This window comes from Hylobates moloch, unplaced genomic scaffold (assembly GCF_009828535.3).
Source record: "Hylobates moloch isolate HMO894 unplaced genomic scaffold, HMol_V3 SCAFFOLD_10, whole genome shotgun sequence".
In the NCBI taxonomy this organism is placed as follows: Eukaryota; Metazoa; Chordata; class Mammalia; order Primates; family Hylobatidae; genus Hylobates; species Hylobates moloch.
Genome location: NW_026652285.1, coordinates 13,170,139 through 13,185,045, shown reverse-complemented (window position 1 = coordinate 13,185,045; position 14,907 = coordinate 13,170,139). Strand labels below are relative to the sequence as shown.

The 14,907-nt window shown below is 36.7% G+C and overlaps 1 protein-coding gene across 5 annotated transcripts in view; it reads right to left on the bottom strand.

The window, feature by feature from the left end:
• Nucleotides 1-14,907, bottom strand: part of NF1 (neurofibromin 1) — a 324,371-nt gene that overhangs the window by 33,617 nt on the left and 275,847 nt on the right. For all 5 annotated transcript variants that reach the window (XM_058446141.1, XM_058446142.1, XM_032163044.2 and 2 more), the window contains 9 exons: nucleotides 11,413-11,606; nucleotides 9,798-9,938; nucleotides 9,349-9,628; nucleotides 8,683-8,897; nucleotides 8,390-8,451; nucleotides 8,131-8,245; nucleotides 7,465-7,566; nucleotides 5,625-5,765; nucleotides 2,282-2,408 (listed from right to left, as the gene is read on the bottom strand). In XM_058446141.1, coding sequence (XP_058302124.1) covers nucleotides 2,282-2,408; nucleotides 5,625-5,765; nucleotides 7,465-7,566; nucleotides 8,131-8,245; nucleotides 8,390-8,451; nucleotides 8,683-8,897; nucleotides 9,349-9,628; nucleotides 9,798-9,938; nucleotides 11,413-11,606 — 1,377 coding nt within the window. The remainder of the gene's footprint in view (nucleotides 1-2,281; nucleotides 2,409-5,624; nucleotides 5,766-7,464; nucleotides 7,567-8,130; nucleotides 8,246-8,389; nucleotides 8,452-8,682; nucleotides 8,898-9,348; nucleotides 9,629-9,797; nucleotides 9,939-11,412; nucleotides 11,607-14,907) is intronic.

The following is a 14,907-nucleotide window of genomic DNA, read 5'->3' as shown; positions in this document are numbered from 1 at the left end:
GATAGTCTTTCAGATCTTCTATTCCCTAAAGCAGCACAGGGATTTAAAAAAAAAAATCTATGTATTAGAATTCTCCTTAAGATTTCTTTTGAAAATAGAGTTCTTTTACAAAAACATTTTTAATTAAAAGAAAAGCTGATGACATAGGAAGTATATGCTCTAAGGGCCCAATAAATAGGGTTGATTAGAGGATAAATTTGATCTTTGGCCAGCTTTTAATCATTAATGCTACCCCCATTTAAAAATGGGTGATTTGAACATGGAAAGTATCTGGTCTTCTTTTCTTTTCTTGTCTTTTAAGACAGAGTGTCACTCTGTCACAAAGGCTGGCGTGCAGTGGTAGGATCTTGGCTCACTGCAACCTCTGCCTCCCAGGTTCAAGCAATTCTTGTGCCTCAGCCTCCTGAGTGGCTGGAACTACAGGTATGCACCACCTCACCTGCCTAATTTTTGTATTTTTAGTAGAGATGGGGTTTCACCATGTTGGCCAGGCTGGTCTTCAACTCTTGCCTTCAAGCAGGGGTTTCACCATGTTGGCCAGGCTGGTCTTGAACTTTGGCCTCAAGCAGTCAGCCTGCCTCGGCCTCCCAAACTGCTGGGATTACAGGCGTGAGCCGCTGTGCCCAGCCTGGTATTCTTTTAGATATAAAGAATAAGTAAGCACTTTATTAGCCCAGTTGCAATTACTTATCTTGGTATCCTTTAGTAAGTGTAGTACTTTTTGAGAAATCCCCATTGACCGTAGAGATTAACACTGTCAATATTTTTTGTAGAAATTTCATAAGAAAGTGAAATCAAATGCATACATTCACAATAGTGGGTGTACGCATATCTCTCTCTCTCTCATAAAAACTGGGGGAATCTCCATGGTCCCTCAAGCCTAAGATTTAAATTGATACAAAATTGTTGACTCAAGCTATAGCTTGAATCTCTATTGTGGCCAAATCCACTTCCGAGACCACTGGCGTTCATGCCAGCTCCTTATCCCAGGTGTTACTTTACCCTGCTTTGCTTCTGACCCACCACTACATGCTGTTCTTATTAACTGCAGTCTCTGGCCATGACTGCTCCATGTTAATGAACCAAAGTTAACAAGCTGTGAAGTCAGCAATGGGGAGTAAAACCAGGTTAGGAAGTGAATGAGTGGGCTCTGAGGAATAGCTGGAGATCACTGGCTATAAGCAATATAGAAAGGGGTGAGGATAGGGTACCAGAAAGGTGATGTACAATGGTATAAAATGATAGTATTAATCAACAATAAACTATAAACAAGTTGAAAATCTGTGATCAAATCTCTTAACATTTTCTAATATAAATTATTCAAATAACACTTAGTGATTTGCAGTCTGTTTTATTTTGAAAATCAGTAAGATACTTAGGTATTGTTACTATTAATATAGCTATTATCAGACTCAGTATGTAGGTTTTTATAAGAATCAACTCTTTTTTTTTTTTTTTTTTTTTTAGGCAGGGTCTCACTCTGTCACCCGGGCTGGAGTGCAGTGGCACGATCATGGCCCACTGCAGCCTTGACCTCCTGGGCTCAAGTGATTCTCCTTCCTCAGCCTCCCAAGTAGCTGGCACTATAGGCACGTGCCACCGCACCTGGCTAATGTTTTGTATTTTTTGTAGAAAGGGAGTTTCACCATATTGCCCAGGCTGGTCTTGAACTCCTGAGCCCAAGAGATCCTTCTGCTTTGGCCTCCCAGAGTGCTAGGACTACAGGTGTGAGCCACCATACCCAGCCAGAATAAACTCTTTTTTCAGGCAAATCTGATATTTGAATTGGAAATGAGGCTCTCATAAAACACATACTGAATAAAACACAACTCATTAAGACAGATATAGTTTGTACTTATTTATTTATTTTTTGAGACAAAGTCTCACTCTGTTACCTAGGCTGAGTGCAGTGGTGTGATCACGGGTCACTGTAGCCTCGACTTCCCAGGCTCAAGCAATCCTCCCATCTACGCCTCCTAAGTAGCTGGGACTACAAGCACGTGCCACCATGCCTGGCTAATTTTTAAATTTTCTGTAGAGATGAAGTCTCACTATGTTGCCTAGGCTGGCCTCAAACTCCTAGCCTCAAGTGATCCTCCTGCCTCAGCCTCCCAAAGTGTTGGTATTACAGAGGTGAGCCACAACGCCCGGTCTAGTTTGCATTTAAAGTAAGACATATGGGCTAACTTACTTCAATTTATTTCAAGTAATCACTTATTCAAATTACTTCTGGTTTTTTAATACTATTTCATAAAAATATTCTAACATAAGGCTTTTTTACCTTTTAAAAGGTGTCCAACCAATGCAAAGTTAAAGTTAGAGTTGAAATTGAGTCCAACAAAATGATCCATTTGCTTGCAGTGCCACTCCAGAGGATTCCGGATTGCCATAAATACTTCCTCTGGACTCTATTAAAGATAATCATGAGATGGTTGATGAGGTTCACACAGTAGCTTTCTTTAAAGGCTCACTTAATTGGTTTTTGTGTTCAATAGTATGACAAGATAAGTAATCCTTTCAATTTGAGAGAAATTATTTTCAGTTGACTGCAGAAAACCACAGAACATTTTAGCTACTACGAATTAACTGGTGCAAGACAGTCAAGCATATAAATAAGAAGATAGTGGAAGATGAAATCACTTTTATTTACAATACAAAATAAATGACTGTCAATTTACATCCTGGTGACTTTTAACATGCTTATTAACTCTGATGCCTAGCATCCAAAGGGCACTAGAATCAATATTAGCTCCTGATACTGGGCTGTTCTGAAGATGAAAATACCAAGGCAGATGCCCCATTTGCAATGCTCCATTTGCAAATATTCTTTTTTTGAGATGGAGTCTCACTCTGTCACCCAGGCTGGAGTGCAGTGGCACCATCTTGGCTCACTGCAACCTCCTGGGTTCAAGTGATCCTTCCACCTCAGCCTCCCAGGTTGCTGGAATTACAAACATGTGCCACCCTGGCTAATTTTTGTATTTTTAGTAGAGACAGGGTGTCACCATGTTGGCCAGGCTGGTCTCGAACTCCTGACCTCACGTGATCCTCCCAACTCGGCCTCCCAGAGTGCTGGAATTACAAGCATGAGCCACTGCACCCAACCAATTTGCAAATATTCTTTTTTTTAAATTTTTTTTTTATTATACTTTAAGTTTTAGGGTACATGTGCACAATGTGCAGGTTTGTTACATATGTATCCATGTGCCATGTTGATTTCCTGCACCCATTAACTCGTCATTTAGCATTAGGTATATCTCCTAATGCTGTCCCTCCCCACTCCCCCCACCCCACAACAGTCCCCGGAGTATGATGTTCCCCTTCCTGTGTCCATGAGTTCTCATTGTTCAATTCCCACCTATGAGTGAGAACATGCGGTGTTTGGTTTTTTGTCCTTGCGATAGTTTACTGAGAATGATGGTTTTCAGTTTCATCCATGTCCCTACAAACGACATGAACTCATCATTTTTTATGGCTGCATAGTATTCCATGGTGTATATGTGCCACATTTTCTTAATCCAGTCTATCGTTTTTGGACATTTGGGTTGGTTCCAAGTCTTTGCTATTGTGAATAGTGCTGCAATAAACATACGTGTGCATGTGTCTTTATAGCAGCATGATTTATAGTCCTTTGGGTATATACCCAGTAATGGGATGGCTGGGTCAGATGGTATTTCTAGTTCTAGATCCCTGAGGAATCGCCACACTGACTTCCACAATGGTTGAACTAGTTTACAGTCCCACCAACAGTGTAAAAGTGTTCCTATTTCTCCACATCCTCTCCAGCACCTGTTGTTTCCTGACTTTTTAATGATGGCCATTCTAACTGGTGTGAGATGGTATCTCACTGTGGTTTTGATTTGCATTTCTCTGATGGCCAGTGATGACGAGCATTTCTTCATGTGTTTTTTGGCTACATAGATGTGGGCGAAGGACATGAACAGACACTTCACAAAAGAAGACATCTATGCAAATATTCTTAATATATAAATAGCCAACAACTAGCTATCACTGACCACCACTGTCCCAAAACAGTTTTAGAAAAAGGGCAATGAGAATTAGGACAGAGGGGTTCTAGTCCCGAAACAGATGTACAAGCATGGGCAAGTTACTTCTTAGTTCCTTTCTAATTTGCAAAATGGAGGTCTGATTAATAAACTCCATAAAACCTCTTACCTCTAAAATTTTGTTCCCATATTTCTCAGACCCATATCTGTTCCAGGTTCACACTACCTCTGGTAGACTGAACTAATAATGTTTAGACCAAGCATCTTTACACTTAAAACCATAATCCTGTTCTTTCTACCCACAGTTCAGTTAATTTCACTACAAGCAAATCACACTGTATATACACATTCTTTTAAAAACATTCCCCTCTTTTCTCCTAGACCCTTCCCATTTTTATCCAAAGACAAAAGGGACATAATTTCATACTATTTTATTCTCTCCTCTATTCTCTATGAACTAAAATCCAACCCCAATCAGATCTCCATTTTACAAATTAGAAAGGAACTAAGAAGTAATTTGCCCATGTTCATATATATACACACACACATGCGAGCACGCACGCGCACACACACACACACACACACCATTAGCACCCCTCCTAACATTTATTAACCTTAATTGGAGTTGGATTTTACATATTTTATGTGTGTGTGTATATATATATACACACACACACACATACACTTTATATATATACACATACATTACATATATATGTGTGTACGTAATATATGCGTACACACTTTTTTTGGAGACAGGGTCTTGCTCTGTTGCCCAAGCTGCAGTGCAGTGGCGTGATCTCAGCTTACTGCAATCTCTGCCTCCCAGGCTCCAGCAATCCTCCTACCTCACCTCCCGAGTAGCTGGGATTGTAGGTGCATGCCACCATACCCAGCTGATTTTTGCCTTTTTTGTAGAGATGGGGTTTTGCATGTTGCCCAGGCTGGTCTCTAACTCCTGAGCTCAACTGATCTACCTGTCTTGGCCTCCCAAAGTGCTGGGATTACAGGTGTGAGCCACCACTCCTGGCCACTAATGGCATATTTTAAAGTAAGATTAGACAGAATAAAACAACTAGTAAAATTAAGTACCCAAAAGTTTCCTTTAGACTCTCCAACTTCCTTATCTATTATGAATTATACATATTTTTCATTAAGTGGCATTATTAAGTAAAACTAATATTACTTTTAGATTATTTCACTTGTGAAATGGGGGGCAGAGAATGCTAACCTTTACCTTAAGGTTATGAAAATTAAAAATAAATGTATAGTGCTTAGCATACGGCCTGGCATGGTAGCTATTAATATTATTACCATGTATTATTTATCCTCGTTCTGTAAGGATGATCATGTATTATTTATCCTTATTCTGTAATTCTACTAGTATTAGGCCAGTACTGTTTTTTTTTTTTTTTTGCTATTTTTATGTAAAAAATACGCATTCAAGTTTACATAGTTCTTTATGAGCTGGTAAGGAAATATACTCACAATAAGTTACATTATACAAATTCATATTTAAGTTATGGACTTCTTGTGATTTTAAAGAATAGCAACAACAAAAGATGGAGGAGTACTAAATCTGAGTAATCTAGGAACCTCAAGGCAAAGTTTGCTTACCTTGTCATTGAATATACGGAGACTATCTAAAGTATGTAGGTTTTGTTCAAGAAGTGCAGTGCCTGCTGAATACAAGTTGACCTCATCAAGCTGCAGCACAGCCACAGCTACCCAAAAGAGGGCTTTGTGCAGAGGCGAGTCCTGGCAAAGGAGACATGTTTGAGGCTAGTAAGATGAATCATGACGTAGTCTCTTTCAAAACACACTGCAGTTAAAAATAAAGCAGCTTATCTTCCTAAATTACCCATGTTTTCTCTTTTGGGGAAAATAAAGATATGAGTAAGCTCTTCACTTTTCCATATGTATAACTAAAGACACTGTTAGCTGGACTGAGAATGTTACTTAGCACCTCCTTTGACTTCTCCCTGTTCTTTGATTTCTAAATCCAGTCACCAAGATTTGATTCTTCTAGAGTAGTCTCTTTTGTATCTGTCCTTTCTTTCTTATTGCTAATGACATTACCACATGCCAACCTTCTTTATTATAAAGGTGGATTCTTTTTACTTCAGTTTCTTCCTACTCCAATCCACTGTGCACACTACCACCAGGATCTAAGTCCTGCTTTCATCGTATGACTTGTCTGCTTAAAAACTGTACATTTCCAAACTCTTTTTTGAACAATGCTGAATGTGAGATGAGGTCTATCCAGTCCTCACAACTTTCCCTCTCTCGATTCCTTTGAAAAGCTTCTGTATTACAACTAGAATGTTCTACCCACCTTCCCTCCATTGTCCTGGCATTCTTGTGCAGCTCTCTCCCTTTCACTCTACCTACATTAACTCCTATGTTTCCCTTTAACTTTAGTTTAAACTCTGTCTTTTCAACTTCTTGTCATTCTTAACCAGTATGGTAATCTCTTGCTGCTCCAAATTAAAAGTATTTATTATTGGCAATCTTTATTTAGCACTGTGACATTAGGGAAAATACATGGACTTTAGAGTCAAATAGTATCGCATTAGAATCATGGTTCTTTTATTAGGTATGTGACTTTGGGCAAGTTATTTAGCCCTTCTGAGCTCATTTTCACTTATAAGATGGGGACCAGAGAACCATTTTGTATAATATAAAATTAGGATGTTTGTAGACAAACCAGGAGTATAACAGGTATTTCTCTGTTATCTCTCCCAAGTCTAGCATACCTTTGTACTCAAATCACAGAATTAAACCACTTTAGAACTGGAGGCTAATACCATGCCACTATTTAATCTAAGACTTTTCATTTTATTAATACGAAGACATGATGTCCAGATATGTTAAATATAAAAATGGGATAAGGTCAGACCATCCTAAAACAGTGGCCACTTCATTTTACTCCTTTTAAATATAATCTTCATTTGGCACCCAAACTCTTATGATGATCAAGTATACTTCTGTCAGCTTTAATTTCTCCATAGTAATAATCACTAACATACTATGTATTTTGTTTACTTTATTATCCATTCACTCCCCAACCTCCACACCCACCCCAGAAAGTAAGCTCCATGAAGGCAGTGAGTTTTATGGGCTTTGTTGGTACTCTATCTCTAGCGCCTAAAACAGTACTTGGCAATAGCAGATAATTAATACTTATAAGATAAAATAATTAAGAATATATACCCATCTTTTCTTTAGCACTGATGAGACCAAAAACTTACAAGCGCTTGAGAACATACTATCCATACTTACTCTTCTTCTAATATAACTACTTCAAACAACTAAAATTTAAGAGGTTCTACTTTAACTATAGTTTTTTCTTTATAACTTATTCTCAATTCATCTTATTTTCTAAACTCTTTGAAAGTAAGTAACATTCAACACTGATACCCAAAATGAATGCACTCATTTTCTATACAGTAATTACCTTATTAAGAAGTGGCTGTAATTTGGTTAGTGCTATTACTGTAGCTTCTATCAGAACTTGACTGTTGTAAGTATCAGGTCCTTTTAAGCAACTCTCAAGTGCCTTTTAGGAAAACAGAATTTTTTATTTTACTTTCATTGAAATAAAACATTAACTCCTAAACTGAATCTCAGAATGAATTCAGGAACATTTACTTATTTAATAAATGCTAGAATGATTTCTAATGCTATGGTGATCTTGGTAGCTAGCTTAATGTACATTTGTTTTCTTATTTTTTGACATTTCTACATTATAAGAGTCAGACATTATTATAGTAATTACAAATTAAATAATTTTATACAAGGCTACAGTCTTACCATATAATTAAATGCTTTGAAAACTGGTAAAATACTAAGTGTACCTGCTTAGCAAAAGAGGCAACATATTTTATTTTAAAGACATTTTCCTTATTGAAGTAATCAGAGTTTACATATAAAGACAGCTTCTTTAGAGAAGACTTCTTCAAAGAATTACAATACATAATCAAAATACATTTTAAAGGCTTAATAAGTAACATATAAGATATTTTATTGACCTCAAATTTAAATGTCTTTTAGAAAAATGAAAGATATGCTTTACAACTTGAGAACCATAAATATTTGGGAGAAGTGAGGGCGGAACAGGTACCTTGCTAAGAATACGGATTATCTGCTTTATCTGCCCATGAGACACTCGTTTGCTAATACACCCAAAGACAACAAGAGCTCTTGGTTGCAGGGATGGATTATATTGGAATGCAAATCTGCAATTAAAAGATCCACAGAACTTATAAAAACCTTTGTGTTTATATATACTAAATAATAAATTATAACATTGATCATAGAGTAATAGCTGTATTTTCAACAATACACATATTTTTACAACTTATATTTAATTTGGGACATACCTTTGAGCTAGTTCTGTCCACTGGTCCAGCCACTTGCACGTTGGAATATCTCTCATGCATGCCTAAAAAAGGGGATACTCTGAATACATATTGTACATAAATGTTTTTAGAACTGTTTAAATAATGTTTATTGTGATGTCATTAAGTGACCTGTTACCAATAACACAGTCCATGCAAGTGTTTTTATTTAAGCATTAAGTACAAAATAGCACAATAAACCAATATTTCTTCTATATAAACATATTTTTTAAAAAAGATTTTAACTTAGTTTCTTATCATTTTGGCTTCTATACCTCCATGATCTCCAACAAAGCTTCTGTGACTGTTTCCAAGGATGTCAAAGCAAAAGTCTCTCTCTCATAGGAGCCAGGAGAGAATGACCTGTCCCGGTAACTGGAACGGAAGGCAATGACAGCAGCTGACTTGACTTTGCTAATGCCAAACAGCAAGTAAAATTTGGGTAATGAGAACTCTGTCAGACTGAGTCTCAAAACTTGCTTGGTCTCTTCTGTAAGAGAATAAAGGAACAAGTAAAGACAGAAAATATTACTTTTTAATTTCTAAAGTTCCATGTTTCATTTTGAATTTAGAAAATTTGAATACCATATAAAAATTATATAATCATGCTCCCTAAATCAAACCTCTAGATACATTGTATTAATGCTCCTTGCTGTATTTATCTACAAATTAGTGCTGGTAATTGAACATGGTCAACTGGCACTGAGTATTCCGCTTATGGGATAACTCTACATGACAAGTATGTAGAAAATCTTTATTATAGCTTGATATGGAATGGAAGTAATTTATTTTCTTTTTGGTAATATTTCATGTCATTACTGCAGGCTTAAATTAGCAACTTGGTGTTAGGGCACAAACATAAATAAGATAATCTATATTGATCAGGTGAAGTAAAATGGAGAAAGGAACTGGTAAACACAAATTCCTTTCCTAGAACTTACCACTAAAATGAAGCTGTGAACAAGTACACAGAGAGTGAATGATATTAATGACCAGTCCATGTGTGGAAGCTCTAAGGGAGAGCGGACCTGTGGCCACTAAGAAAGTAACAACGTGGAAGAGGTAGGGAAGATGAGCTGCCACATCAAGGGAATTGTTGAAGGACAGCATCAGCATGTAGCGTGCTAAAATAGCAATATCATCCCACATAAGATGTTGTTCTAAAGTAGGAGTTGGAGATAAGCATGTCTTGTCAATTATTTTGCACATCCTTCCAATAACCTGTAAAGAAGCAGGATTTTTTTAAAAAAAACAAAACAAAACAAAACACGGGACTAAAAGTTTTAGCACAAAAAAGTTCAGTTTAATTTACAAGTAATTATAAAACAAAAAACCTCCTGATGATAAAACAGATATGCTATAGTACAGAAGGCAAAAGAAAAGTGATTACCTTGCTTGAAACCAATTTCACATTTCCAGAAGCCAAAGCTACAGCAGTATCTGCCATCACCTCAGCTTTTATTGATCCCAAGCCACCTGTTGCACTGGTTTTGATGAAACTGTCTAGTACAACATCAAGCAGATCTGTAATCTAGTTGGAGAAGGAAAATAACATGTTTTTAATCACTCTACCAATTTAATTTTTAATTAAAAAATATTCATTGGAACAGCCTAATCAATATGAAAATTCTATTTTACCTGAGGCCTCAAAAATACTAGATTTTATTTACAGTAAATACAATTTACTATAAAATATCCAGGAAAGGATGAGTATATTCATTTGACTCCTTCAGAGATTAAGGGTTTGGTATTCAAAAATTTTAAATCTCTATCAATACTATCTTCAGTCACTTGCAAAGTATCTCTATGCTTTTCTAAGACAGTAATGTAGGATCAATATAAAATTGTAATTTGAAAATACAGAGCTGGGTGCAGTGGCTCACGCTTGTAATCCCAGCACTTTGGGAGGCTGAGGCGGGTGGATTGCTTGAGGCCAGGAGTTCAAGACCAGCCTGGGCAACGTGGCAAAACCCTATCGCTACTAAAAAAAAAAAAAAAAAAAAAAATACAAAAATTAGCCAGGCGTGTTGGTGTGCACCTGTAGGCCCAGCTACCTGGGAGGCTGAGGTGGAAGGGTCACTTGAGCCTGGGAGGCAGAGGTTGCAATGAGCCGAGACTGTACCACTGCACTCCAGCCTGGGTGACACAGTGAGACTCAGTCTCAAAAAAAAATAAAATATAGGAAATGACATCAAGTACCAAGATGTTTTCTAGGGCTGCAACAGTAGCTCCAAGGTTATTTCAAGTTATTTGGAGGAGCAGCAGCAGTGTTTGAGTGAGGGCATTATTTCCTTAAATGATTACTTTGAAGAAATGATATGCCTAATTCTTGTCAGATAAAAATAAAATTTACATTATATCCTATTTTAATATTGGCATTCTTATGTAGAAATATAAATGAAAGCAGATGTCCCAAATAGCATCAATAAGAAGTAACATCTACTGACACCTTTGGAATGTAGGGAACTAGAATAAAGCACTATTTACTAGAAATGTCACCAGATTTCTACAGTTCCATATAATATATATATATAAAATCTAGCTATTTGCACAGTCTCCTTCAAGGCATAATCCTATATAATCATAGATCTATGATTATATAGGATTATATAATCATAGATCTATGATTATATAGGATTATATAATCATAGATCTATGATTATATAGGATTATATAATCATAGATCTATGATTATATAGGATTATATAATCATATATATATATGATCCTATATACAATCCCATATAATTACATATATATAAAATTATGCCTTGAAGGAGACTGTGCAAATAACTAGCTTTTCTCTGGCTCTGAGACATGCACTAGACATTTACAATTTTGAACCAGATGAAGAGCTAGGTGAGTGTCTACATGCTTTCTGAAGGAGGAAATTGTGTTTTTTACAACTCTAACCCTAGTGTCTAGCGCAGTGCTTTGCCCAATGTGGCACCAGATAAATACGTGCACAGAGGAGATACTAGATAAATACTTGAGCAAACTCAATACCTGCCCAAGGCTTCCCCATATTTTTGCTTGAATAGATGGGTACATCTGTTTTTCATTGATGGTCATTGTTATCAGCTTGTCAAGAATAGCAGTAACTCTTTGTCGTTTGGCATCATCATTATGCTTGCAAAAACGAACTAGATTTGACAGCCATGGTGTCATGTATTCCAAACAAAGGTGTTTCAATTCAATACCTGGAAAAAAATACACTATTAGTATGTGATGGTCAATGAAAATCACATCAACAATTATTTAATATAAAGAATTCCGGGAAAAAACGGTAAAAGGTAAAGACCATTACCTAGAATCAGACCTGGAGAAAAGACACTTGGCAAATATATTTTTGTAGAGGCAAAGAAAGAACAGTCCTTGAAGAAAGTAATTTTAAAAGCCAGTAAGCCAATTTTTGAAAAGTTTTGTCTTATTTTCCTCCATTTTAGTACTTTCTTGTTAAAAAGTTGTTTTATTCTCATTATAAAAGGAAAATGTGGTAATCATAGAAAGTTTGGTAAAAGGAAAGCATCACCACAAAATGAAAACTGTATTAACACTGGTGTATCATCTCATCTCTCCTCAGGCTTTCAAATTTATGTAGAGTTAATGTACATTTATGTGTGTGTACACAAGTATAACCCACTCCCACTACCCTGCAAAAACTGGGATTATGCTGTACATGCAGTGTGCTCTGAATATTCTTTTCAGTGATTATACTGAGATTATTATTATTATTTTTTTTTGAGACAGAGTCTCCTCTGTCGCCCAGGCTGGAGTGCAGAGGCGCGATCTCGGCTCACGGCAAGCTCCGCCTCCCGGGTTCACACCATTCTCCTGCCTCAGCCTCCTGAGTAGCTGGGACTACAGGCGCCCACCACCACGCCCGGCTAATTTTTTGTTTTTGTATTTTGAGTAGAGACGGGGTTCCAACGTGTTAGCCAGGATGGTCTCGATATCCTGACCTTGTGATCTGCCCACCTTGGCATCCCAAAGTGCTGGGATTACAGGCGTTAGCCACCATCCCTGGCCTATACTGAGATTATTTATTCAACATTACAAATTCTGCAAACTTTTTTTAAACTTACTTGAAAAAGCTTCACATTTATAAGACAAAAATTGTACAAAAATTTATCTATACCCTTTACCTAAAGTCTCAAAGAATTTTTAAAATTGTGGTAAAATATACACAACACAAAATTTACCATTTTAACTATTTTTAAATGTACACTTCGCTGGCTTTACCCATTTTTAAGAGCACAGTTCAGTGGCACTGAGTACATTCAAATCATTGTGCAGCCATCACCGCCATCCATCTCCAGAACCTTTTCATCTTCCAAACTGAAATTCTGTAACAAAGCCATTTTTAATGGCTTCATATTATTCCATCAGATGGGGAACCAATAATTTAATCAGTTCCTTATTCTTTGACTTTTGGCCTGTTCATTTTTTTGCTATTATAAATAATGTCATATGAAGTTCTAAAGTAGGCAAAACAAATCTGTGCAATAGAGGTCATAATAGTGTTTACTCTTGGTGAAGGGAGGCTACTGAGAATATCCCTCTGGATGCTGGAAATGTTCTATGTCTAGATCTGGAGATACTTTCAGGATGTATTTGCATGTAAAAGTTCATCAAGCTGTTGACTTAAGATCTTGCACTTTACTGATGACAAGATATACCTCAATTTAAAAATCTACGTAAAAATAATGCTATAATAAACATTTTAACATTAATTCTTTAGGATAAATGCTAAAAAGCAGAATTATGAGGCCAAAAGGTATGAATAGTCTTAAGGTCTTGTTATCCACTTCCAAATGCCTTTCTAGAAAAATTGCCCCTACTCACAATTCCACATACCACCAGGAATGGATCTTAAAAAAACAAAAATATTTGCCAAGCTGATGACTGATTATCTCACTATTCTTTCAATTTGCTTTTATTAGTGAATTTCTTAAAATATAATTTTTTTTTTTTTTTTTTTTTTGAGATGGGGGCCTATGTTACCCAGGCTGGTCTCAAACTCCTGGGCTTAGCGATCCTCCTGAGTAGGTGGGATTACAGGCATGTAACACGGTGCCTGGCTTTTTTCTTTTTTTTGTACAAATATTCTTTTTTAAAAACATGATCTGTATGTTACTGTTAATCCACTTTTTATTAATCGGTAAGCACTCTTCATGATTAAGGATTTTATTGATTCATTCATTCATTTTGAGATGGAGTCTCCGTCTGTTGCCCAGGCTGGAGTGCAGTGGAGTGAGCTTGGCTCACTGCAACCTCCACCTCCTGGGTTCAAGCAATTCTCCTGCCTCAACTTCCTGAGTAGCTGGGACTACAGGCATGCACCACCAAGCCCAGCTAATTTTTGTATTTTTAGTAGAGAGGGGATTTCACCATATTGGCCAGGCTGGTCTCGAACTCCTTACCTTGTGATCCATCCACCTCGGCCTCCCAAAGTGCTGGGATTACAGGCGTGAGCCACTGCATCTGGCCGATTAAGGATATTAATCATTTCGCCTATTTGCTCCAAGTGTATTTCGTAGTTTTTAATTGTCTTCACTTGTGTTTATTTTTGAGTAGCTATGTTTTGAAGTTTTATGTAGTCAAATCTGTTCACTGTTTCCTTTGTTTCATTCTATCACTTTTTTACTTCATATGTCCTTACTCATCTAGAAAGCAATTAAATATTCACTTGTTCCTCTTCTTTTTAAAATGGTTCCAAGCTTTTATATACAACTTTTTTTTTTTAAATAGAGACAGGGTCTCACTCTATCATCCAGGCTGGAGTGCAGTGGTACGATGATAGCTCACTATAGCCCTGACCTCTGGGGCTCAAGCAATCCTCCTGCCACAATCCTCTCGCCTCAACCTCCCAAAGTGCTGGGATTACAGGCGAGAGCCACCACACACAGCCCTACTCAACTCTTAAATACAGGCAGAACATACTTGGTATCTTGTGGTGTATGGTGAAGATGAAGACCTAATTTAAGTCATTTCCCAACCTCATTTCTTAAATGATTTAATCTCTCCCTCATCGGTTTGTGATGCTTCTTTATCACTCTGTTTCTCTTAAACTGATCTGATGGCTGATTCTTGCACACGTATGTTTTAATTATTGTACTGCTATAAAGTGTTCAGACATCTGTACTATCAAGTCTCAAGTCTCTTTCCTTTCAATATTTTATCTATTATTGCACTTTTATGTAGAATTTAGAATCATTTAAGTTCTATCTCCATTCTCAAACCTCAAATCCCATGATTATTTTGATGAAATTACATTAAATTTGTAATAATCTGGGAAGAACTGTTCATGCAGGAACATTCACATATGCCTTTACATTCACTCAAATCTTTTCTCATATTAATATTTATCAATAAAGTTTATACTTTTCTTGTTTTGTCAGTTCTAGACATTTTTTTTTTTGTTAGGGTTATAGTCCTACATCTCTTACCTGACAAAGAGTTTTAGTGAATTGCTGAAGCTTTTAATTATCTAATACAGAA